This window comes from Haliotis rufescens, unplaced genomic scaffold (genome assembly GCF_023055435.1).
Source record: "Haliotis rufescens isolate VD_foot unplaced genomic scaffold, xgHalRufe1.0.p SCAF_9, whole genome shotgun sequence".
Lineage (NCBI taxonomy): Eukaryota > Metazoa > Mollusca > Gastropoda > Lepetellida > Haliotidae > Haliotis > Haliotis rufescens.
The window spans coordinates 47,239,611-47,267,114 of NW_025964383.1; the positions used below are offsets into that span (position 1 = coordinate 47,239,611).

A 27,504-nucleotide genomic window follows, 5' to 3' on the forward strand; every position below is an offset into this window, starting at 1 on the left:
TCGAGCAGCACTGTTTCCTAATTTCCTTTGTCATCCCTGATTTCAGTGATCCATGCATGTAATTTCATCAATGTTAAGCCCCATAAACTCTGTTTTAGGGAACTGGTTATTCTTTGATTCTCAGAGCGTCTTCAAGTAGCAAAGATCAGGACATCATCATGAAGCAAGTGTCAGGGCACTATATTGTTCGCAGTATATTGTCATCTTTGTATTTGCCCATGAGGGCGTCACGCATACATGAGTCTATCCTTATCTGAGTAAGTGAGTAGGAGTATATGCAGCTTTCAGCAATATTCCAGCAATATCACGGAGGGTCTTGCATTAGACGTACATGTATCAGGATATATCTATGTATCTATGACTTATCCGTTCTGTCGTAATACTTCCTGACAATTCGTGTGTTCCAATCCCATAATTCTTTTGGAGATGCTCCTTCTTGATGTTTCAGCATAATATCCATGGCTAGGGGCTTCATCCAAATAGTGGTGTCAGTGGTCTGACTTCCCACACAGACACCCCTCTATGTAGATGAAATACTCACCTCATTCATGGACACATGGTCCTTAAACATTGGATACCTTTTACAGATTTGCTCTGTACAATTTAAGCGAAAACAAAGTTGACAATGGTTATAATAATAAAGTTTATTAATATAATGTATATAAAGTGACGTAGCAACTTTGATTAGAAATATACATATTTACATATTTATAATATGTAACAACAATAAACAGACGGACACAAACCACTAACCAAGTTCGAACCAGCGAACAGGCGAGTCAGTGTTGGGGATACAACTCTTTGTGGTAGCTTGACAGGCTTTTGGGCGCTGTACATTACTATTGCCAAGAATGCCAAATTCAAATGCCATTTATTTCTGAAATATCCCAACATGGGTTGAAGAATATAAACATCTTCTATTATATTTGTTATCTAATAAGTGTAAGTAGATATTCATCATTGAGTACATTACTGTCGGAATCTTAGGCCCCTCACCAGTGATTCAACTTTCAGATGATATCAGATGAGCTAGAAATCTCACACATTGTGAAGGTATATGAGTTATATACAGAATACTGTAAGTATGACAACGATATATTATGTATCCAATACTGATGAATGTACAATGCATATAATGAAATAGGCTCCTGAACGTAGCGATACGTCTATCGTAGATCTCTGTATAAAAATGGCGATTACAATACACGTAGCACAAGGTGTTCCTTGTGACAGGAGTCCTAGTGAATGTCGATATGATGCCGAATCACGAAGCATCAAGACGAGAGTTCTGCCATCACAACTTAAAGAAATTGAAACAGTTAACCTCAGTTCCACTTCCTTGTTCCACACATTGATATACTGCATCCTTGTCATGTCAGGGCACAATGGACGGAGTCACACGGAACTCATTTCGTCGTATGATCCGTGATGAGCAGTAGAGCATGACACTGGGCTGTACACACACATTCTCATTAAGTCGAACTTTCTGTCCCCCTGTCATCTCATTAACTCCGTTGTTGATGGCGTTGCTGCTAATGGGGATGTCGTGGATGATCTTATAAACATCGCAGAGGTGTTAACGATGGTAGACGAAACCTGTCCTGCCATGTGTTTATCCACTTGGAACAAAGTCAATGTATTGCGAGCAGTTTGTAGAATAGTCACTGTGACTCACTGTGGTACAAGCAGCCTGTGAAATAGTCACTGTGCGTCATCGTGGTACAAGCAACCTGTGAAATAGTCACTGTGCGTCATCGTGGTACAAGCAGCCTGTGAAATAGTCACTGTGCGTCATTGTGGTACAAGCAGCGTGTGAAATAGTCACTGTGCGTCATCGTGGTACAAGCAGCGGGTGAAATAGTCACTGTGCGTCATCGTGGTACAAGCAGCCTGTGAAATAGTCACTGTGCGTCATCGTGGTACAAGCAGCGTGTGAAATAGTCACTGTGCGTCATCGTGGTACAAGCAGCGTGTGAAATAGTCACTGTGAGTCATCGTGGTACATGCAGCCTGTGAAATAGTCACTGTGCGTCATCGTGGTACAAGCAGCGTGTGGAACAGTTACTGTGAGTCATTGTGGTACAAGCAGTTTGGGATAGAGGCAATGTCCTACAGAAGCTCGTAACATGCTACTGCCAGCAGATTGAGACGCAATCCTTTTGTTCCTTGCAGTTTGAGACGTCATTGTGGTCAATGTGTTGTGGGCAGATTTGTCCGATGATGAATAAACAACGTGTAATGTAGATGATGACTTAGCTGGAACAGCGTTGAAGCCGACTCGCCATGATAGTCCTGCGCTGGCTGGTGTTAGCATCACCTGTACGGCATTAGTCCCGAGATGAAGGCTGCAATGTAGCAAATTGATCAAGTACAGTTAGATTATTTATGGAGTCGATGACATTTGCATTGTGGACGACGGTGTTGGTTGTATTGTGGGCGGCGGTGTTGGTTGTGTTGTACTAGATATCGACTGGGATATTGATATTGAAGAATTTTCCACGATGGTCGTTGATTGAATTGAGGGTGATGCTGATGAGGATGATTGTACTGAAGGAGTTGCCGACTGAAAAAGTGTTGAAGATTGTGCCACGGCCGACGATGACTGCAATGACGACGTTGATGAGGCTTCGACTGACGCAGATGTCGACTGGGTAACAGGTGTTGAAGATTGTGTCACGGCCGACAATGACTGCAAGGCCGACGTTGCTGAGGCTTCGACTGAGGCAGATGTCGACTGGGCAATAGCTGTTGAAGATTGTGTCACGGCCGACGATGACTGCAATGACGACGTTGCTGAGGCTTCTACTGAGGCAGATGTCGACTGGGTAACAGGTGTGGAAGATTGTGTCACGGCCGACGATGATTGCAATGACGACGTTGCGGAGGCTTGGACTGAGGCAGATGTCGACTGGGCAATAGCTGTTGAAGATTGTGTCAGGGCCGACGATGACTGCAAGGACGACGTTGCTGAGGCTTGGATTGAGGCAGATGTCGACTGGGCAACAGGTGTTGAAGATTGTGTCACGGCCGTCGATGACTGCAATGACGACGTTGCAGAGGCTTCGACTGAGGCAGATGTCGACTGGGCAACAGGTGTTGAAGATTGTGTCACGGCCGACGTTGTTTGCAATGACGACGTTGGTGAGGCTTCTACTGAGGCAGATGTCGACTGGGTAACAGGTGTGGAAGATTGTGTCACGGCCGAAGATGATTGCAATGACGACGTTGCTGAGGCTTCGACTGAGGCAGATGTCGACTGGGCAATAGCTGTCGAAGATTGTGTCACAGCCGACGATGACTGCAATGACGACGTTGCTGAGGCTTGGACTGAGGCAGATGTCGACTGGGCAACAGGTGCTGAAGATTGTGTCACAGCCGACGATGACTGCAAGGACGACGTTGCTGAGGCTTCGACTGAGGCAGATGTCGACTGGGCAACAGGTGTTGAAGATTGTGTCACGGCCGACGATGTTTGCAATGACGACGTTGGTAAGGCTTCTACTGAGGCAGATGTCGACTGAGTAACAGGTGTGGAAGATTGTGTCACGGCCGACGATGATTGCAATGACGACGTTGCTGAGGCTTGGATTGAGGCAGATGTCGACTGGGCAATAGCTGTTGAAGATTGTGTCACGGCCGACGATGACTGCAATGACGAAGTTGCTGAGGCTTGGACTGAGGCAGATGTCGACTGGGCAACAGGTGTTGAAGATTGTGTCACGGCCGACGATGACTGCAATGACGACGTTGCTGAGGCTTCGACTGAGGCAGATGTCGACTGGGCAACAGGTGTTGAAGATTGTGTCACAGCCGACGATGACTGCAAGGACGACGTTTCGGAGGCTTGGTCTGCGGCAGATGTTGACTGGGCAACAGGTGTTGAAGATTGTGTCACAGCCGACGATGACTGCAATGCCGACGTTGCGGATGTTTGCACTGAGGCAGATGTCGACTGGGCAACAGGTGTTGAAGATTGTGTCACGGCCGACGATGACTGCAATGACGACGTTGCGGATGTTTGCACTGAGGCAGATGTCGACTGGGCAACAGGTGTTGAAGATTGTGTCACGGCCGACGATGACTGCAATGACGACGTTGCGGAGGCTTGCTCTGAGGCCGATGTCGACTGGGCAACAGGTGTGGAAGATTGTGTCACGGCCGACGATGACTGCAATGACGACGTTGCTGAGGCTTGCACTGAGGCAGATGTCGATTGGGCAACAGGTGTTGAAGATTGTGTCACGGCCGACGATGACTGCATTGACGACGTTTCGGAGGCTTCGACTGAGGCAGATGTCGATTGGGCAACAGGTGTTGAAGATTGTGTCACAGCCGACGATGACTGCATTGGCGACGTTGCGGAGGCTTGGCCTAAGGCAGATGTCGACAGGGCAACAGGTGTTGAAGATTGTGTCACGGCCGACGATGACTTCAATGACGACGTTGCTGAGGACTGCACTGAAGCCGATGTCGACTGGGCAACAGGTGTTGAAGATTGTGTCACGGCCGACGATGACTGCAATGACGACGTTGCTGAGGCCTGGACTAAGGCCGACGTCGACTGGGCAACAGGTGTTGAAGATTGTGTCACAGACGACGACGACTGCAAGGACGACGTTGCGGAGGATTCGACTGAGGCAGATGTCGATTGGGCAACAGGTGTTGAAGATTGTGTCATGGCTGACGACGACTGCAATGACGACGTTGCAGAGGCCTGGACTGGGGCAGATGTCGACTGGGCAACAGGTGTTGAAGATTGTGACACGGCCGACGATGACTGCAATGACGACGTTGCTGAGGTTTGAACTGAAACAGATGTCGTCTGGGCAACAGGTGTTGAAGATTGTGTCACGGCTGACGACGACTGCAAGGACGACGTTGCTGAGGCTTCGACTGAGGCAGATGTCGATTGGGCAACAGGTGTTGAAGATTGTGTCACGGCTGACGACGACTGCAATGACGACGTTGCTGAGGCTTCGAGTGAGGCAGATGTCGACTGGGCAACAGGTGTTGAAGATTGTGTCACGGCCGACGATGACTGCAATGCCGACGTTGCGGATGTTTGCACTGAGGCTGATGTCGACTGGGCAACAGGTGTTGAAGATTGTGTCACAGCCGACAATGACTGCAAGGACGACGTTGCGGAGGCTTGCACTGTGACAGATGTCGATTGGGCAACAGGTGTTGAAGATTGTGTCACAGCCGACGATGACTGCAATGACGACGTTGCAGAGGCTTCGAGTGAGGCAGATGTCGACTGGGCAACAGGTGTTGAAGATTGTGTCACAGCCGACGATGACTGCAAGGACGACGTTGCGGAGGCTTGCACTGAGGCAGATGTCGATTGGGCAACAGGTGTTGAAGATTGTGTCACGGCCGACGATGACTGCAATGACGACGTTGCTGAGGCTTCGACTGAGGCAGATGTCGACTGGGCAACAGGTGTTGAAGATTGTGTCACAGCCGACGATGACTGCAAGGACGACGTTGCTGATGCTTGGATTGAGGCAGATGTCGACTGGGCAACAGGTGTTAAAGATTGTGTCACGGCCGACGATGACTGCAAGGACGACGTTGCGGAGGCTTGGACTGAGGCAGATGTCGACAGGGCAACAGGTGTTGAAGATTGTGTCACGGCTGACGGTGACTGCAATGACGACGTTGCAGAGGCTTCGAGTGAGGCAGATGTCGATTGGGCAACAGGTGTTGAAGATTGTGTCACGGCCGACGATGACTGCAATGACGACGTTGCTGAGGCTTCGAGTGAGGCAGATGTCGATTGGGCAACAGGTGTTGAAGATTGTGTCACGGCCGACGATGACTGCAATGACGACGTTGCTGAGGCTTCGACTGAGGCAGATGTCGACTGGGCAACAGGTGTTGAAGATTGTGTCACGGCCGACGATGACTGCAATGCCAACGTTACGGATGTTTGCACTGAGGCAGATGTCGACTGGGCAACAGGTGTTGAAGAGAGAGTCACGGCCGACGATGACTGCAATGCCGACGTTGCAGAGGCTTGGACTGAGGCAGATGTCGACTGGGCAACAGGTGTTGAAGATTGTGTCACAGCCGACGATGACTGCAATGACGACGTTGCGGAGGCTTGGATTGAGGTCGATGTCGATTGGGCAACAGGTGTTGAAGATTGTGGCACGGCCGACGATGACTGCAATGACGACGTTGCAGAGGCTTGCACTGAGGCAGATGTCGACTGGGCAACAGATGTTGAAGATTGTGTCACAGCCGACGATGACTGCAAGGACGACGTTGCTGAGGCTTGCACTGAGGCAGATGCCGTCTGGGCAACAGGTGTTGAAGATTGTGTCACGGCCGACGATGACTGCAATGACGACGTTGCGGAGGCTTGCACTGAGGCAGATGTCGACTGGGCAACAGGTGTTGAAGATTGTGTCATGGCCGACGATGACTGCAAGGACGACGTTGCGGAGGCTTGCACTGAGGCAGATGTCGACTGAGCAACAGTTGTTGAAGATTGTGTCACAGCCGACGATGACTGCAAGGACGACGTTGCGGAGGCTTGCACTGAGGTAGATGTCGACTGGGCAACAGGTGTTGATGATTGTGTCACAGCCGACGATGACTGCAAGGACGACGTTGCGGAGGCTTGCACTGAGGCAGATGTCGACTGGGCAACAGGTGTTGAAGATTGTGTCACGGCCGACGATGACTGCAATGACGACGTTGCGGAGGCTTGCACTGAGGCAGATGTCGACTGGGCAACAGTTGTTGAAGATTGTGTCACAGCCGACGACGACTGCAAGGACGACGTTGCGGTGGCTTGCACTGAGGCAGATGTCGACTGGGCAACAGGTGTTGAAGATTGTGTCACGGCCGACGATGACTGCAAGGGCGACGTTGCTGAGGCTTGCACTGAGGCAGATGTCGACTGGGTAACAGGTGTTGAAGATTGTGTCACGGCCGACGATGACTGCAATGACGACGTTGCTGAGGCTTCGACTGAGACAGATGTCGACTGGGCAATTGCTGTTGAAGATTGTGTCACAGCCGACGATGACTGCAATGACGACGTTGCGGCTTCGACTGAGGCAGATGTCGACTGGGCAATTGCTGTTGAAGATTGTGTCACGGCTGACGACGAAGACGTTACTGGCGTAGTAGATTGTATTACAGACTGCCCAGCAACTGATGACGAAGGCTCTGTCGAAGTAGATGACGCCTGTACCGAAGCTGAAACTGCAGCTGGGGATGACTGAACTGTGTTTGATGATGGAGGCGTTGATGTAGTCGATGATGTGGTACTGGGTATTGGAGGACATTCTGCATCAGTCTGTACGTCGCTTGACGACGTAGTTAATACCCCACACTCCCTGTCGGGGTCGACGTTCAACGTTCCGACTTTTCCATCTTTTGATTGGGCAATGATGAACTGCGCCAAGAGGTCATTGAACGTAGATCCCAGGCTGGCTCCGCCCCTTGGCACTACCAGCTCGTAGATAAAGATTAAACTGCCATTTCTGAAAAGAATCGGAAAGTATTAACAAAGTTTTGCCAGGGTCATGGGAGGCTTCATCTCAACATTAAAAGACTAATTATTTGATTGGCATTTCTAATCAGGCAAAGGCGTCAAGTGTACAATTAACTTGTAATGAGATGCTGGTATTTTGTGTTGGCCTGGGATAATTTTGAATAGTAATAGTTTGTTCAAGAAAAGACTTGACAAACATAATAATGTCTCGGGATTTTACAAAGAAATATGAAGACTGGATATGCTGAATGAAAACACTGTGGCTCCCCCCCCCCCCCCCCCTAGACACACACACACACACACACACACACACACTCACACACACACACACACACACACACACACACACACACCCCACACCCCACACCCCCACCCCACCCCAATACCCTTCCCATCTATCTTGGAGAATGGTATTTCCTTTATAATATGCGAAGAGGCGTTGGAACTTAATTCATTAACTGATAGTGTCATAAATTGAGATTTGCACAGTCACATTGGCTGTTGATATTACCTTATCTCCAGTACTTTACAGCTAAAGTCCTTGCCCTTCAATGGGGAGTCGTCAAGGAGTAACGTCTCCTTCAGCTGAAAGAGGAACGCGCCGCTGTTATGATACACGGTTATAGGAATTATGAAGCATAAATTGTGTTGTGTTTGTTTGTTAAACGTCGCACTCAGCAATATTCCAGCTACATGATAGCGATATGTCAATAATTGAGTCTGGACCAGACAGTCATGACCATCGATCCACTCAATTGGGATGTGATGACACGCATCAACCAAGTCAGCGAGCCTGACCACCCGATCCCGTTAGTCGCCTCTTTACAATATGTATGATAACGTACTATTGAAATTGATATTCTTACATTATTTGGAAACGTCCCATATTTTATTTTACTGCTTTTTGGTTCAATCAATTCGTGTTACCTGTTTGCAGAACTCGGTGGCTGCCGCCTTGAACTCAGAGCTTCCGGGGTTGGCGAGTTCAGGGGTATATGTCTTATTTGTCACTCGGAGACTGGTCTGCACGCGCTCTGGAAGTAGGAGATCAGGGGTCAGTACGTGGGAATACCGCAGGGCCACGCAGTATAAGCGGAAACTTCAAAAATTCCGACTACGATATACCGAAACATTGTAATATCTTTCAGATCGACGGATCTACAGTCGTGGGGGCCCGGTTAGGCAAGTGAATATGATCGGCTGACCAGGGGATGGCGTGAGACGTTGCTCATAATATCAACCACTGGTTATCTCGCCCGGAATAGGTTATTACAAGCTGCCGTGATGGCAAGAACATTTCCTTACTCACTTGACGGTCCCAGCAACATCAACACTGTGATGTTATATCAGTACTCGGACTATGGATAGATCCATGTGTGCACGGTGCGCGCTGACGTAGCGAGGCTTCATTCAGAGTGTACAGGCACCTCTTATCGGTACCAAGTGGTAGATTCGGAACACACTGGTGCTATTAATTCTGTTTGTAAAAGGTTTTGTTCTTGTTGGGAAAAGTTTTCGTTCTGCAATATGTATATTTCTTAAAATATCTTCATTTTAATTTCAAGATACGAATCAACTATTGTACTTACCAATTGGAACTGCACCGGATGACTTCTGTGTAACTGAAAAATACAGGCATCACAGTCAGAGATTTGATTAATAATTAACCGAACGTCCATTTGGCAAATATATCAGTGACACTTAAACTTTCAATAGAGTGATATTGTTTGATAGGCATTACTTAGAAGTTGACGGATGACAAAATGACACAATTTATGCATAACATAACATTTACAGTATTAAAAAAGTTGTTATCCATAAATTGTGTCAACTTTGGAATAGAGAGATAGTCAGTTCTTGACAACGGATGCTGATGTGAAACGTAATAAAGTTTGGATGTATTACAACATCGTTAAAACTGACGACACAGGTACACTCACGTATGACTGACACGACGATGGAGCTGATGATGATGCTGACGAGAAGAAAAAGGAGGATGACGAAAACGCAGAATTTCCGGTTGGATCTCCTCTTGGCGGTGTCGTCACTGGAGGCGTCGGTGGTGCTGACAACATCGTCCTTGGCGTGATACGTGGGCACGGGCATGACGACGTCGCCGTCCCTCGGGGTGTAGTAGAATCGGTACGCGCCCTGTAGTTCCTGGTAGTCCACGCCATTGTCGTAGGCCAGCATATGGCTGAAGTACTTATCCTCCTTCGTGTTGAGGTCCTCCGAGCTGGAGTTCAGGTTCGTCAGATGCGGCCACTAAAATTGATAGAGTGAGTGAGTGAGTGAGTGAGTGAGTGAGTGAGTGAGTGAGAGAGTGAGTGAGTGAGTGAGTGAGTGAGTGGGTGGGTGGGTGGGTGGGTGGGTGGATGGGTGCATGAGTGAATGAGTGAGTGAGTGAGTGAGTGAGTGAGTGAGTGAGTGAGTAAGTGAGTGAGTGAGTGACTGAGTTTAATGTTTAGTGAGTGAGAGAGTGAGTGAGTGAGTGAGTGAGTGAGTGGGTGGGTGGGTAGGTGCATGAGTGAATGAGTGAGTGAGTGAGTGAGTGAGTGAGTGAGTGAGTGAGTGAGTGAGTGAGTGAGTGAGTGAGTGAGTGAGTGAGTGAGTGAGTGGGTGGGTGAGTGAGTGAGTGAGTGAGTGAGTGAGTGAGTGAGTGGGTGGGTGGGTGGGTGGGTGCATGAGTGAATGAGTGAGTGAGTGAGTGAGTGAGTGAGTGAGTTTAATGTTCCTTTGAAAATAATTTATATTATATCACGTCAGTGAGGAAAGCGCGAAGTAATCAAAGTCTTAGACGTTTTCCACTTTGGTGAAACACACGAGCACGGATATAGTGCTGATAAACCTTAACAACATATTCAGACGAACCAGGATTAAAAAACGAACTGCGGTGACACGGTTGTTTGGTCCAACCCTGTCCACCAGGAATTCATAAACGGATGTCAGTTTGAGAGTTGCATACATGTTGGCGTGAGACGTTTGGGTTTGAACAGCTTTCTCACGACAATGTGCGAGGCAAGTGTTGCCGATCTAAGATATTTACTACGATCATGGGTATGGTGCTGCGAAATAAATAATCATTTTTTTATTTTTGACCCACGAAGAAATAAAAAATTGTCCAATTTACAAGATGTGTTGTTTGATTGTATTGAATCATGACGAAGTCCATTTTGTGTTTGGTTGTAAGGATTATAAACGACAAGAAAGAACTTCTTTGAGAGCGATTTATAAGATGATAAGGATGTTAGAACCAACATCGAAACGTCGCGCCTTATTGATATAAAGAACTTGTTCATCCATACGTCTTATCTTTACTTACTGACAAGCAGGAAGTACGTCGTCAGGTAAGAAGACAGAACCAACATTGTTTGAATTATTAATATATATCTTATATCGTAATTAGTAGGTCATCTGTTGTTCACGTGCACTTCATGTGTACATCATTTGTATTTTGTCCTGACTTTGTCTCATTGAAAGGAATGCAGGGTGGTATTCATGTGTCGTGGGAAAGTAGTGCTTGCTTATCATGTCGTCACGGATCAGATAGTTCATATCGGCATTTTCATGACATCTTGAGAACAACGTGCTCTTTGTACACATATAATTTTGACAGAGTATAGCTTCACAACAAAGGTTGACTTTGTTAATCTGTTACGCAGGTTAAACGGAGAACACTCATTGTCATGAGTCCAGGACTGTTCTTTTTGGAATTCGTCGACAATGAAGAATGTTGATTAACCTCCACAGTAAAATGTAAACAAGTAGATTATGAAACCATTTGAATCCAACTTGCCAGCACAGCCCTAGTCTAGTTCCCCTTAGGTTTTGTCTCAACCCCATGGGGATTCCTGGTAAGAATACTAATTCCTAGCAACCTACTGCTTGTCGTCAGGGGCGACGGAATGATTATGTTGGCGAGGAATGTTGACTTGGATGATAACATGTCATCAATTCCATATTGCGTGGGTCGATGTTCATGATGTCAATATCACTGAATTTGTGGACCAGTCTCGATTATTTACAGATCGCCGTCATAAAGTTGCAATATTGATAATATCGGCGTCAAACAACAAACAAACAAAACGTGTGTGTACATAGCACGAGAGTAAAAAAAGGTTGAGTTTATTGTTGGATTTCTGGTAGGGATTCAATTAAAAGGTAGGAAAAAGGCAGGTCAGTGAAATGACAGTAAATGAAAATATATGACTAAACTCCCGTGAGTGATGGAGGGACGACTGACATGTCGGCGTAGCATATGCCTTGGGCCCTGAAGCTCACAGTGAGATGTACATGTATGTGACAATGTCATGACCCGTGCTTTCACCAATCTGGTGGTACTTCCGTCTCTCGATGTACATGGTTCTCCGTGAAATAAGCCACAGGGTATATCTACAGATTTAACACTTAGGTCGGTGCTCGTAGGTGACCATGTTCTTGATTATTATTATTATTATTTACAGATTAAAATACAAAATGCAGCAAAGAGGATTTGATTGATCCTGGCACAGTCAAGCTGGTTAGGGTCATCATCAGCTCAGGGCCCTTGCCCCATCTACACGCAGCCCAGAGAGCGAATATAACTTCTCACAGGAAGCACTGTGAAGATCTAGACTTCCCTACACTGCAGCCTTCTGCATTACCCCATTGTCAGTAGGGGTGTAGGGTTTCCTGGCAGCACACCGGGTACTCTCCCAAAGCAAGCGTGACATTTCGAAAGCGAATCCGCAAATTTGTTGAATCTTGTCAATCACATTGGTTTAAAAATGGACAAAAAATTCAATGATATAAATTATTTCATTGGATTTATCAAAAAAGGAAAAGATCAGGTTTGTTGGCCTGGATAGGTCTGAAGCTGTATACGGGCTTATTCCAAAGAATTTTGTATCCCATATTTTCCATGACGCCCTCTACATATTCTGGGACGGACCTCTGTGTCAAAAACACAAGCATGGCGAAGACGGTAATTAAATGATCGAGCCACCCCATTATGTAGCTGAAGATGCTGTGTTTGTGCCAAAGCTGGCACTACTACTACTACTACTACTACTACTACTACTACTACTACTACTACTACTACTACTACTGACCCGTGAAGATTCCGGGGTAGAATAGGTCTGAAGCAACCCATACTTGCCGTAAAAGGCGACTATGCCTGTCGTAAAAGGCGACCAACGGGATCGGGGGGTCAGGCTCGCTGACTTGGTTGATACATGCCATCGATCCCAATTGCGTGGGTCGATGCTCATGATATCAATCACTGGATTGTCTGGTCCAGACTCGATTATGTTACAGGCCGCCGTCATATAGCTGGAATATTGCTGAATGCGCCGTTAAACAACAAACAAAACAACAACAAAAAACTACTACTACTACTACTACCATCATTATCGTGAAGAGCCGGAAATGTGATGTCATTCAATCACCAGCTATTGTTTTGGAACAACCGCAATGACGTAAACAGCCAACTGATACATGAACAGCAATGCCAAAAGAAGATTACACTTGAAAATTGGATTTGACCACAAAATTACAAAAGTTATCACAACGTGCCTAGGTTGAGAACACTCGCCCAAACACTGCAGACTGAGGTCAACAAGGACATCCGTATCAAATAACCATTTCTTGCTTGTTTAGGTTTTAGCCACCATCAAAATATGGGTGTACACTTTTCATTTGTATGTCGTACTAGACAATTCACGAGGATATATGTATATACCTATCACCACTTGTCAACTTTTCACGTCCACAGATATAACACAATCATCGTTCATTACGTAATAGTTGTTGTTCTATCTAACATGTCACGGCTGTCATCGTGATCGGGGTGTCACGTATGGCAGGTGCTCCCTGTCACATGACCGGTGTCACACGGCATGGATTCTCGTGGACCCTCCCCCCCTCCCGCCATCCTCTAGGTCGAGAGCATGCATTAAGGACACAAGTATGTCTGTGGCATATGCCTGTTACTCCATCATAGCTAGTACTACTCCCAACGTTAAAAAGCCTGTGAAGTCGAAGTGGTTGTTGAAGCAGATCAGGCGTTATTCTGCTTCAACTGCTTAGTCTCCAGTATAAGTTCATGTGTCTACATCTACAAGTAACGTACACTTTATACAGCATTAACGCTCATCAGCTTTCGACATCAAATCAATCAATGTAAGATGAGGTTTGATCATTTTAAAACTTTGACATAGTATTTGCGTAACAACTCACAGAGTTCTTGAGGTGAGCTAGATATTGTTAGAATGAGTCATGCCAACAGATAGATCATTTAAAAACTTGACATGATATTTGCGTAAAAACAAACACAGTCCTTGAATGAGCTAGATAATGTTAGAATGAGTCATGCCATGAGAATTTGGAATACACAATTGGAGTCTGTAATATGTGATTCTATGTCTAACGCTGTAGGCTGTAGTCTAAGTCACATGTCCCACACTATAGCCAGTAGGCAGTGTTATATGGTCTACGTTGTAGGCTGTAGTCTGGGTCAGATGTCCCATAGCGTCGTGTAGACTGCATCCAGTGTTATATGTCCTGTGTTGTTGATTGTAGTCTATGTCCGATGTCCCATACTGTAGCCAATATCCAGTGTTATATGTGTTATGTTGTTGGTTGTAATCTATATCCGATGTCCCATACTGTAGCCAGTAGGCAGTGTTCTATGTCCTATGTTGTTGATTGTAATCTATGTCAGATGTCCCATACTGTAGTCAGTAGGCAGTGTTATATGTCCTATGTTGTTGGTTGTAATCTATGTCCGATGTCCCATACTATAGCCATTAGGTAGTGTTATATGCCCTATGTTGTTGGTTGTAATCTATGTCAGATGTCCCATACTATAGCCAGTAGACAGTGTTATATGACCTATGTTGTTGGTTGTAGTATATGTCCGATGTCCCATACTGTGGAGAGTAGCCGATGGTATATGACCTAGGCTGTAGGCTGTAGCTAAAAGAACTTTACCCATACATCAGGCTGTCGTCAATGCCAGGTACGCCAGTATGTCATAAACATGTAATAAATGCCAGTATTATTAATGTCTATGTCTAAATATATCCGGCGTATTTTCGGACAGGTTGTTCCTCGTTCACGAAAAGATTTATTCAAACATAGGTAAGGTACAAGAAGGACAGTGTCTTGACTGACGGCGTCTATATATATGTGAGTCGTTTGTCACCAGCTACTACACATGACTGACAATCTGTCTCAAATAAGTGTAATATAGGAATTGTAGGCGTTGGAATGTCAAGGCGTGGTTGTAGCCTTACAGGCTGCTGACACCATCACACTGGTAGTAGGGGACTAACGTTGGACTGCGAGATTGGGGTTTCACGAAGGTGTTTACTTTTATAAAAAAAACAGGAAAAATAAACTCGTCACGAACAACGCCTCATAAATATTTGTTGGATGTTGCAGTTCCAGTTAGCCAGTAAACAGGAAACTCATACATTGAGATTATATCAGTTCTTGTCGAGCAAGTGGGGTGTGTTGGGCTACAAAATAGGCATAAACCATCTCACGTTGTTTGTTTGAGTGATATTTGAAAGATGGTTAAGATAAAAGCCCTGAGGACAATCAATCATATAGACAACATCATCAGCGTTATGTTAGCAAAATCATTTTGAATATATACAAAAATATTTGAAAACGTCCACGTTAGAGAATAATCAGTCTCGATTATCTACGGAAACAGATTCTAGGAGGCGTAGAAGGCAAAACATAATTGCAAGTGTACATGTCACCATTCCTTCTTCCTGCGCGAACACCTGGAGTCACCACATTTTGATAGTGGTTCACGAGCACGTGCCTGTGACACAGTCGGAATTGTACGATGGACGCTACGAGATTTCCTATGATTATGGAATTTTTTTGGTCGCTTTTCTTCTTCTGTGAGTTGGGGTTGTATGAAAGCCTTCTGCCGCAACATCGTCAACATGGTCTCAGTCAAAACGTAAACGAATGTTGATGACAAATGTCGTACCTATTCTACATAGGTAATGTTTGCTAGGGTAGAGTTGTTCTATGTCCCCTGAGGACACGTCCCTGGTACGCCTGGACTGTGCCTCACACCGGCATTGGAATACATCTTTGGTTCATGTACGTCTCAATACCTGTCGATAACCAGATACGACATAAGTGTCACAAGAAGGACATCGACTTCTCCCTTCTGTACCCTCAGACACGACATAAGTGTCACAAGAAGGACATCAACTTCCCCCTTCTGTGCCCTCAGACACGACATAAGTGTCACAAGAAGGACATCAACTTCCCCCTTCTGTACCCTCAGACACGACATAAGTGTCACAAGAAGGACATCAACTTCCCCCTTCTGTACCCTCAGACACGACATAAGTGTCACAAGAAGGACATCAACTTCCCCCTTCTGTACCCTCAGACACGACATAAGTGTCACAAGAATGACATCAACTTCCCCCTTCTGTACCCTCAGACACGACATAAGTGTCACAAGAATGACATCAACTTCTCCCTTCTGTGCCCTCAGACACGACACACACTACTGCCTAGAAGTTCATCCCCTAACACGCATAAGTCAAAAGATTGATGACATTATCTGAATGGAGCACTGAAACTCAGTGATGACACCCGGTGTTCGCGACATAGTAAGAAAGCATGTCCTGCCCTACTGGTAGCACCCGCCACTCACACAAGTTACATAAATAATTATAACTTTTGGTGCCCGACGCTGCACTATCCGTACTACTCTATAGTTACACAGATCATTTAACAGACAGACAGGCCATCCAAGCAGGCCACCATACATTATTCAACAAGAACGAAGACCGAATCGGGATCACCCCAGATAGCTTCATCCACAGTCATCATCCCCGTGTGCAGTGGGGTACCTGCACTTGCCTCCATTAAAACCCATAGAAAAACCGCATCCCCGCCGGGTGAAGGATTCAGTCATGTTTTATGATTTGCCCATCTAAGACATTGAAATGTGTAGGCTTAGATGTTAACATTCTTTCATGACGTTCCTTTCTGTTCAAAGGAAACATAAACGCAAATGGCATTCATCGGGCATATTTGTTGTTTACATCTTCACATCAGGCAGTCTCTCTCCATCACCGACTGGCACCAAACAATATGTAGGTTAACAACATTCTGCATCTGTAGCAAGGCGTATTAAGTTGACTGGGCGCTGTGTCTGTCATTACTGATATGTGCAAAGGATTTGGGGATGAAATTTGTTTTTTTTGGTGATGTGGTTTTATTTATCAATTATCTACAGCCTCTGCAATACTTCCTTGGGCATTTGAAAGACAACCTCTTCATTCCGTGTTTACGACCTCATAACTCGTCACACATTTGAGATTTTATTTGTCAAACTAAAACATATGTCACGCCTGGAGACAGGAAACACACATGTGAGAGAGGATGATGTGGGTAGATTGAATTGTTAAGACCAAAGCATATCTACCCGGGCAAGAAAAACAGAGTAATGGCGACAATCTATTCTCAAACAGGTTTAAGATGATCACCAAGTTACGAAAATGTTTACATTAACATGTCCAACATAAAATGCTTACGATTAGTTATCTCAATTTCTAATATGTTTCTACATACCTTAGCTGAATAAACGTATTTTCCAGGAACAGATATCCCGCCACCAAGCTGGACTAGTCAGTGTGGGGCTCCGTGGCTGTTCAATAAAACTGTCACACATACACCATCAAGTTGTAGATGTCGCCTCGCTAAACTACTGTCTTACGCCAACGCCGACGATAAAATTTAGAAAAAATGTGGACAGTTAAGTCTGCCAGTGGCATCTGATGACACATGGCAGACAGCCCGGGAAATATGGAGGGCGATGGGGGATGGGCGAGTCGAAGAGTAATATTTCCCGTTCTTTCATCTCTTTACATCATTCATCAATCTTAGAACTATAGATATCCCTGTTGACGGGGGGTGACATTGATGGGGTAAGTCTCACGTGCGCGTGTGGAGATCGCCCCTGCTGGCACCAGACACAGTCACCAGTTAGGACAAGTGGAAATGACTTGGACAAGGTCACGAGGGAATGTTTAAATGTAGCGGGTAATTAGGTTATGTAGCACTGGCATCGACGGAGGTACTAAACATCATAACACGTAAAGTAATTCCTACATGCTTCTTAAATTCAACAATAACCATAATTTGTATGACTTAATCACACAATTGGTTATAATACCTATTTCGGTAATATCCCAAATGTTGCTCGTCACAGGTAACCTGCATTCCTGTATGATCATTTATCATTATGCCAAGCCGTCTAAGACGCCGCAGCTCGATGTGCAGAGTTGCGTCCCTTGGGCACGCCAGGAACCTATGATCGTGGGTTCGAAACTTGGTCCGCCCCGATTCTAGGTTTGTCAGCACATAACTCGAGCTCCCGGGTTTCACCAAAGTGGCGAACGTCTGAAACCTGGATCACTTCTGGCTGCCCTCACACATCTAGCTGACACGCCGTGATGTAACTGGAATACTGTTCAAAGCGGCGTTAAACTATCTCTCTCACTTTCATCATTCAATACGATTCTTCTGGCTTGCAGTACTACAGCTTTACCGATTTATGAATTGACACATGTCAACATACTTGCCCTGCCACGATGTCAGTTCTTCTAAATTGCCCCCTTTTTTACAAAGGATCGTGACAAAAAAGATGGGTTGTGGTTAACATTAAACAGTCGACCACTCCCTTCTGTACGAGCGACGTTGTATGTGATATATGTATAGCTGTTAAAGTTAACGTGAGCGTGGATTACCGTACTATCCAGGACCGATCTAGCCATCTCGTGTACTGTCACATTCATGGCTTATGAGGAGGGCGTTCCCAGATCTCATGTCACAGATCGTGGCAGTGTCCCATGCACGTGAGTCGCCTCACTGAACGTGGCCTGACCGACTCCGATGACCACTGGGAAAGCCAGAATACAGATGAAGACTGTCAACAGATCACGTTTGCTTAGACCGTTACAAACTCTACCACAGGTGCAGTCTTGGTGGTTAGTTGGGTAGCATTGACGTGAGTTTCATGGGCCGGTCCAGTCGTCTATGGCGTCGCAATCCGCTGGGAATTAGGAGAGCCACAAACCTGTAGTCGCTGGTTCGAACCCAGGTTTCTATATTTGTCAACACCTACATAACACTGAAACGACGTGACATAACTGAAATACTCACTCTCATTCAGTTTCAAAAAGTTATAGATAGCATTTACATTTTTGACAAAATGTTGGTCTCAACAAAAGCCCTTGTTGGTCCTCAACCATTTTTTTCACCCTGACATTTAATATAAAATGTACTTTTTCGGTACTTTGAACAGAATGGCAGTTAGACAGCTAAAGTTCACGTTGTCATTAATAAGCTGACAAAGGTGTTTTAATAACATATTAACATGAGTAGTCTATCACATCTTCGACAAGCGGCAAAACCATTTACATTGTCATAAGCAACCTCTGCCTCAAACAGCTTCCATTGTACGGTCCTGACAACATCACAATCATGCGTTTGTGAATCACTATCAAATGATACCAGGAGTTCTCGCTAAAGTCCTTCTCCACTAATGGCACCCGTCACAAACACATGCAAAGGCAAGTCAATTGCCAGTCCTTGGCTGACACAGTTGCGTATGACATATTACGAGCTATAACACAGATGAGTATAAACTGATAATCTTTCCCATCTCCCTGGTCCCTGCTCCGTATTCAAATCATTTAAGAAAATAAGTGTCATTTGCAAAGGAACATGAGTATAAGTTCTATGTGAGAATTGTGTTCCATTTTCATAAAACTACCATCACAACACTATATCATCTCATATCGAGGGGCATGAGTGGCCCAGTCGTCTAAGGCGCCGCGATTCGCTGTGCAGAGTTACGTCCCTTGGGCTCGCCAGAAACCTATGATTGTCGGTACGAATCCCGGTTCGCCCCGATTATGTTTCTAGGTTTTTCAGCACCATATCCGTGCTCGTGGGTTTCACCGAAGTGGTAAACGTCTGAGACCTGCATCACTTCGGGCTTTCCTCCCACATTAAGCTGACGCGCCGCGATATAACTGGAATAATGTTAGAGTCGGCGTGAAAACCAACTCACTCACTCACTCAATCATTTCATTTCTACTATAGCATTTAATGAATTCACAACCCAGCACAGACTACTACATACCATAGACGCCCGTGTAGTTGTGCCTGGCCCATATCAGAACGTGCAATCAAACGAAAACTGTGTTCCGATTAATAAAAAATCAAGAAATATAACGACGGTATTTAATGTATGCAGAGTGCGGCTGATGTTCGCGGTAGACTGTCAGCTTTATTCCAAATAAGGGAATCACAATTAATCATCTGAATCTCATGGAGACATCTTGACACATGGAACGTAACATTCTTATGTTTAAGTAAGGCAGTTGCTTTAATTGATTTATTGGTCTATTCTCAGACGAGATTGATTTAAACAATTATTTTGCTATAAAGTGAGTAAATAGTGCCTTAAGGCGCATCACCAATATTGGAGTTATTCGAGGTTGTCACACAAAACTATTTTTTACGCTACCGATTTAACCGCGCAATCCTTAAAATCGACCCGACCGTGACTTTTTTCTGTGAGAACTAATTCTGTTCCACATAACATTTGATGAGAGTTTTCTGTGAAGCAGGCGGGCCAACTTTCGTTTTGCACTTTTTGAACTTTGTACAGAGAACAATTGCACAAAAATATGCACATAAACGGGATACAACACATGACTTCCTACTCTGAATGAGTGTCCTGAAGTTATAGTTTTATAGGATCAAGTCTATTTGTATATTTTGTCGTACCGTGTTCACAATATGCTTGTCAACGCGCAATTAGAACACTGACTCTGATTTTTGTTTTTAGGAAAAGCTGACCACGCATACCCACTTCAAGACCAGACATTCGGCTCTCCCCTACAAGCAGAGGTTAGCTCGGCCTACATGGGTGGAATACTTGTTGTAACTTGACTCGCTAGTTTTACTGCTTCGCGTGACTATTACAATACGTAGCATTGTAGCGGCTCTTGTGTGGGGATGAACGGGTTCTTGAATGTATGCCTTGTTGTTAGACACGGCGCTGAGAGACGCTGACAGGAGCCTACTTGTAAAGGGAACTTCCTGGTGCGACTAGGGAGGTCAAAGTTAGGCATGCGTGTACACATACTCTGAGCCACATGTTCTGAGTTCGAATCTCACAAAGAATGACCCCTGTGCCCATGTTTGACATGACTACGTTACTGTTCAAAGTGACCATCGAGATTCTTGTATCCTTATATACACCCGAGTCTCCTACCTAAAAGCGACAAAACAATTCCTAATATATCCTACAATACATACTAATAGCACGCGTTTATGAACTACCATTAAAACACGTTCTTCGTGTATATAATGACAATGTATTATCACACCTTGATATACGTGATTCACTTTTCTTATTACTGTTTATGAACGATCAATTCCCCGACAATGTTGAAAGAACACTTTTATAAATTACTTCAATAAATGATTACTTTACGACATTTTCATCAAATTTCCATGGAGGAGTGTGTTTTTTTATTTCAGATGTTTCTGTCTTCTCAGATCTTTACGGTGATGATTAAGGTAGTCTTGGAAATGTAGGTAATTCAAGTACCCTGAACATGTCCCTGTAATCCCCTACATTGTACCTACAGCGGGCTATCCTGGGAATGGCAGACATATTTGTCCACTCATGTGTTTTGAAGCGTGGCCTCATCAAGTGTCTCCCCGTGAGACAACGCCTGACTGACATATGGCATACCACCACCAAGCGGCCATGTCAGATTCATGGAGTCAAGCAGCTGCTTTGAACTTTCACTGTGACTCATCGTAGGAGATTTCACCAATAAGGAATCTATTGTTGTTTTTTATCATTGGAATTTTACCTTTTTCTTTAGGTGTTTAGAAATGACATACCATGTCGTATGTGGTAAATCCTCTCGAGTGTTTTACGAATGACATCATTTCAACTTGTCTGTCTGAGCAGTTCGTCCGCCCGGAGACCATTCGCTGTGCTCAGTGATATTCTCATTATGTAAAAAAACACGCCAAGGTTTCAACACCGCCTCCTTTGTCTCATGCGACCCGTGAAGAACTCGGGCTAGATGAGATCTTCAGCAATCCAAGCCTGTCGTAAAAGGTGACTATGGTTGTCGTAAGAGGCGACTAACGGGATCGGGTGGTCAGACTCGCGGACTTGGTTGATGCATGTCATCGTAACCCAATTGCATAGATCGATACTCATCATGTCAATTACTGGATTGCCTGGTCCGGACTTAATTATTTACAGGCCACCGTCATATAGCTGGAATATTGCTGAGAGCGGCGTCAAAGAACAAACCACCGTGTGTCACATGATACAGATAGGACGGACAGCTACAACATATACTGGAGGAAGGACAGGTGATTAGTGACTAGGGATTAGGAATAAGTGACGAAACGTCCGAGGGTACCAACCCCTTGCTCCAGGCACTCGGCATACCACTCAATTCATCTTGCACACATTCTAAGAAATCTTGATTCAATTCAGTGTACACAGCTGGTACAAGTACATTAGACAGGGATATGCAAATAGAATGTACGACCATGCATGTTTATAAGCTTCGGGCCAAATATAATGATTTGTCACTCTTTCCAAGAACAAAAAGACAAAAAAACATGAATGTCAACACTGAAATATTGGCATCCGCGTTCGAGATAGACATTTCTAGCGTCCTGAACTGCGGCATCTGGAATTCCATCTGAGAAGGTTCGGCATCCGGCATACGTCAAGGTGGGGCGGACGGTGTTCGCGAAGCGGACACCTTCTTTAAGAGATGCATGTGTTTGACAAAAACGTTCGCGTGTGTCTAGAGGACAAACAAACATCAACATACAAGACATTTACATTTCGTATTGAAGCAACGGTAAAAACGTTAAGTGATATTGCTTTTTATCCTGTTATACATCATGACGTACAGCCAGGAACAGTGATATAACTCTCGAGAACAACGTCTTTTGTGTTCAACCCGAATACAAGCTTAACGGGTGTGGTACATTGGATATACATTTTTAAAAGCATTAACAGGTATAAAATTACCTCCTACATGGCTGAAAAATATTAGCCTATTTATTCTAGGTTTATAACAAAATGTGCCAGCCCCCACTCCTTCACCTACTTGCCATCAATGTCCTTAGCGCTAATCTTTATTCAATCAAAGTATGTTCCGCTGCGCAGTTAGGTTTTCAGCGTATATCTGCCGCAAGAGGGCGTGAGCCTGTCAAAGGGGGGCTTGGTGTCCATGTCTACGCGTTCGTGACTCTCTTTCAATAATCAATGTAAGCCATACAGCTGGATCGGGTACGTGAACGACACATCAAGTCATATCGTGTGACGTCAGGTACATATTTCTTTTTCACTACCTCAGATTAAACGAGCTGCGCTGTGTTCCCCAGTACGCTGTTTACTGTATAAGCAATGCTTTCAGGCTGGTTTCTAAGCAACAACAAGCAGTATTTGTAGGTAAACGGAAAACTATTGTTTGGGGTTAATCTATTCGACAGCCCAGACGTTACTCGACAGCCCAGACTTCGCTAAACTTGGTTGTGTAATTCCCAGGTATTCTCTAAATTAACAAAGGCCTGTCGCTATGTTGGATAACAGCCCATAGGTGTGCAGAGTATAATATAAAACACCGGGTGTCTAAAGGTATGATGTCAAACACATGGTGTCCATGGTATGATGTCAAACACATGGTGTCCATGGTATGATTTCAAACACCGTGTGTCGAGGCTATGATCTGGACCACAATGAGTCTATGGTAGGACGTCAATCACCCGGAATATAGGGTGGGGTCTCAAACAGTGTGTGTCAGGGATATATCAAACACCGGGTGTCCAGTGTAGTTTAAACACCTGGTAATTGTGAAATTAAGGAAAGTGTCGTCAAATGCTTGAGGAAGCGAGAAAACGCCGATCTCATCTTCACTTCTGCGAAGCCATAGTTGCATGTCTTTGGAGTTATTTATGCATGTGTGAAGCATTGCTTTCCCACGAAGGGTGTTCTACTTCCTGGACTGATGCAGCCAATGCCCCGCTGCGTTGACTTATAAAGTCTAATTATCCTCTCTCGTTGTCCGAATTTTTCTACCAGACGGCACCGAAGATTGGATTAAAGATATGCTTTGCTGTCACGAAGTCATTCAATCCCGTGAGTCGGGTGTGTCAAAAAGGTGCAGATGCGGGTAGACGGAACTGTGTCCCATTGTATGATGAAGCAGAGATAATTATCTGCAATAAATCTGTATTACTCATGGTGTTTATTCAAAATAAATACGCTCTTAAAAAAAAGAAACGCACAGGTAGTATGTACATGTAGTTCATGAAACCTGACTACACAAAAAATCCGACATGTAAATTGGATATATTTTATTTGAAATATTGGTTGTCTGATATTCGACAAACGGTGCATCAAAACGCAACCATTCTCGATTTGCAATGTCTTAAACGGCATTGTTTTAACACTTGTTTAAAAATGTCATAGAGGAAAACATTAAAGCAAAATGCACGTGCACGTTTTGGCATACGTAGTGGCTATGAAAAGGCAAGCATAAGACAATAGTTTGTCATTCAATTGTCAACATTTTTCAAGTTTAAAAATGCCGAGACTCAGCGCTGCCGATCGGATCATCGCCCTATGACGTATGCAAAGAGGGGAATCGCAATCGTCTGTTGCACACCACTTCAACGTCCACCACAGCACAATTTGCCGCTTTTGGGACCGATACACACAGTTCCATTCCACTGCAGACCGTCCGAGAACCGACCGACCAAGAGTTACCACCACTGCACAGGATCGCTAAATTCGACTATTCCACCTACGTCATCGCTATGCTACAGCTACGGAAACTGCAGGACGCATCCCTGGTTTGAGGAGGATATCGGACCAGACTGTCAGGAACCATCTTCGCGAGGATGGAATCCGACCCGAAGACCAATTATCGTCCCACTTTTGCAACAGATCCATCGACAAAGACGCTTGCTTTGGTGCCATACCTTACAGCCTTGGAATTTGAGAAACTGGAGACGAGTGTGGTTTAGCGATGAATCACGATTTCGTCGTCACCGGCGAGATGGAAGACAACGTGTTTATCGTCGTCGAAATGAGCGTTTTGACCCACATTGTGTTCGTGTATTCGACTATTTTGGTGGCGGTAGTGTCATGGTCTGGGGTTCTACACAACGAGATCTGACTTGGTTGTGGTTCAGGCAAATCGCTACATGAATCAAATTCTTCAACCTCACATTCTTCCAATCATTGACCGCCAGAAGGAGCTGTTTCAACAGGACAGGGCTCCACCACACACAGCTCGTGTCACGGTAGACATTACTTTCATAATGCCAACATCAACCTCTTGCCCTGGTCGTCGAGATCCCCAGTTCTTAACCCAATCGAACACCTCGGGGATAAACTCGATGGACGTGTACGTCAACGTCAGAACACGCGGCAGACATTCCCACAACTGGCCAACGCGTTAAAAGCAGAATGGCGCAGAATCCGCTGGACAGAATTCGTACACTTATCCAGTCAGTGTCGAGGAGAGGCAGAGCCGTGATTGGTGCCCAGGGCGGTTAAACGAGATACTGAGTTCAGCGCAATCTTGTGGCCTCATGTGATATGCCAGTGAACGGATTTCAATGCCTTTGTACAACGACAACTTGTGACTATCCAGCTCCAAAATTTCATATTTGTATCTATGATATAACATAAAATATATCGACTTTATTAGGTAAAATAAATGTACTAAAAATCAACCTGTGCGTTTCTTTTTTTGGAGAGTATATATACCCAGTCTGATGAACATGAGATAGGGATGGGAATTTGAGCAGTGGGTTTGGCGAACGTGGATGTGACAAGTTCACTAATATAGGGCCCTGGGTCACACGATATGGACTCGTTGATAACATTCTGAACACATGACCTTTTAATGAATAACAAGCTTACGTTACAGCGCGATGCCTTGCCCCTTCATCGGGTGAATACTGATTAAGTGCATTAGGTAATAGTTTACACGCTGATATGCATGCACCGTAGGGAGGATTAATGTCCAAAGATGTCATGTGTATAAAGATGTAAAGGTGTCATGTATTCATGTTCTTCAAACTTCTTAATGCCTATCAAAGACTTTAACAATCGGATCACACAAAGATAACATTTATATTTAAGTGAGATCACACTGGCAGACTGAGATAATGACCATCTCTCAGTCATCATTGTAACTGAGCTGTACGGGCGGGTCATGTGTCATTGCCTGGTTAATTGATTGCGCAGAGTTGTGTTCCTTGGGCGTTTCTGCAACCTACGGGTTTTCATAACACATTCAATGTTAATATTTTTCAAGGTTTGCAGCACCCTACTCGTAGATTTCAAACATTGGGAAGTCTGTCAAGACCTAAATCATTTCGGTTTGTCCGCCCATGTTAAGCTGACACGCTGGATAAAACTGGAGTACTGTTCAAAGCGGCGTTAAACACAACTCACTCACTCACTCACTGTACTGTCACGGGCTAGCTTTCCACGGGGAAACCTAACTCCCTCAATGTTCCGCAAGTACCGACTGACTCAGAGTATAAGACGATATAAGAAAGGTCAATGCTGGGAACCATCCACACACACACACACACACACACACACACACACACACATACACACATACATACACCCACTGTGTCGCAGGCCTACAAGCACTTCGTACCAAGTATCACGAATTATTCAGCTCCCGTCTTTTGGCATATTGTGAATTTACTCGATCGGCTTGATGTAATTAAAGCCTATAGTTTATAGACATGTATTGCCTCAGGGTAGCTCTTAAACCGTTGTTACGTAGCCGAACACATAACTTTCACATCTGCCTCCGATAAAAGGGCAACCAAGAGGTATTTAATTCCCAGGTTGTGATACCATAATGACAGTGCTAACCTGTATCGCTGGTCGACCGGGGCCCAAACACACTGAAGGCGTTACACGTCGCCGCAGGGAAGGGACATAACTCACACACCTCCTTAAGTCCAAGCTAACCTGTTATTGGGAAAGTGACATCGATTTCTGTTTCGGCATTTAAAACTGTGTAATTGGTGTATGTATGTGCCATTTAATTAAATACACTTGAGATGTGTTATATTGTTGTACAGGCATTGTGTATTCTCCATTGGACATAAACAATCAATCTCAGCGCACAGCGCACATGCAAACAACATCTTTGAAAATTCAACAAAATTGAAACAGCAAATATGAAAAGAATGCCCAATATCATGATGACACCACACCAGGTGTCCTTTAGCTGAATAATCACACCCCTGTACTGGAGAGCATGTCAATCTGGCTTTCCAACCGGATCTACTTGGCGCGTCGACACGTGGAGCTGAAGCAAATTTTGACGAACCGCTAAAGTTATCATTTATATATACAGTAACCTACGGTTATAACGAACTCAAAGTGACTACTAATTTTAGTTCGTTATAACCGCAGTTCGTTATAAGCATATATACAGCATAACTATAGCAAATAGTCGGGACCAAAAAGTAAGTTCGTTATATCCGTCAGCTCGTTATAAGCGTGTTCGTTATAACCGTAGTTAACTGTATATATTATCTACACGGACAATGGCAGTAGACAAACGTTTCAGAATCAACGAAAATACGTAAATATTGTTGTTTTTTAATCTACAGTAACATGACGATGATTTGGTGTTATGAGGACAACTATGAAACATTCAGCTGTGGACGGCCCTGTCTGGCACGAGCTGTAGCAGGTTCTTGTGCATCGGTCAAACCGGTCTAGCGGGACTGAAGCTTGACCAGCCAGTGACCCAGCAAGGGTCTATCTCTGCCATGAACCACTCTATTCCAACAAGCTCAACTCCCTGCAGTCAACGTGACGGCGTGGACAGTAAAGCATGACTCAGACTCGAATACATAGC

The 27,504-nt window shown here is 44.8% G+C and overlaps 1 protein-coding gene across 10 annotated transcripts in view; it reads right to left on the minus strand.

Moving 5' to 3' along the window:
* Nucleotides 1-626: 626 nt before the first annotated feature.
* Nucleotides 627-27,504, minus strand: part of LOC125377407 (uncharacterized threonine-rich GPI-anchored glycoprotein PJ4664.02-like) — a 31,471-nt gene continuing 4,593 nt past the window's right edge. The window contains exons 2-7 of one of the 10 annotated variants that reach the window (XR_007219561.1): nucleotides 9,451-9,775; nucleotides 9,100-9,132; nucleotides 8,438-8,544; nucleotides 8,022-8,095; nucleotides 1,731-7,499; nucleotides 627-1,690 (exon numbers count right to left, since the gene is read on the minus strand). Coding sequence is in view for 9 of the 10 variants with exons in the window: in XM_048390517.1 (XP_048246474.1) it covers nucleotides 2,384-7,499; nucleotides 8,022-8,095; nucleotides 8,438-8,544; nucleotides 9,100-9,132; nucleotides 9,451-9,775 (5,655 nt within the window). In the remaining variant the exon portion in view is untranslated. Of the gene's footprint in view, nucleotides 7,500-8,021; nucleotides 8,096-8,437; nucleotides 8,545-9,099; nucleotides 9,133-9,450; nucleotides 9,776-27,504 lie in introns of those variants that run through there. The other 9 variants (XM_048390519.1, XM_048390520.1, XM_048390521.1 and 6 more) reach the window with 9 other exon arrangements.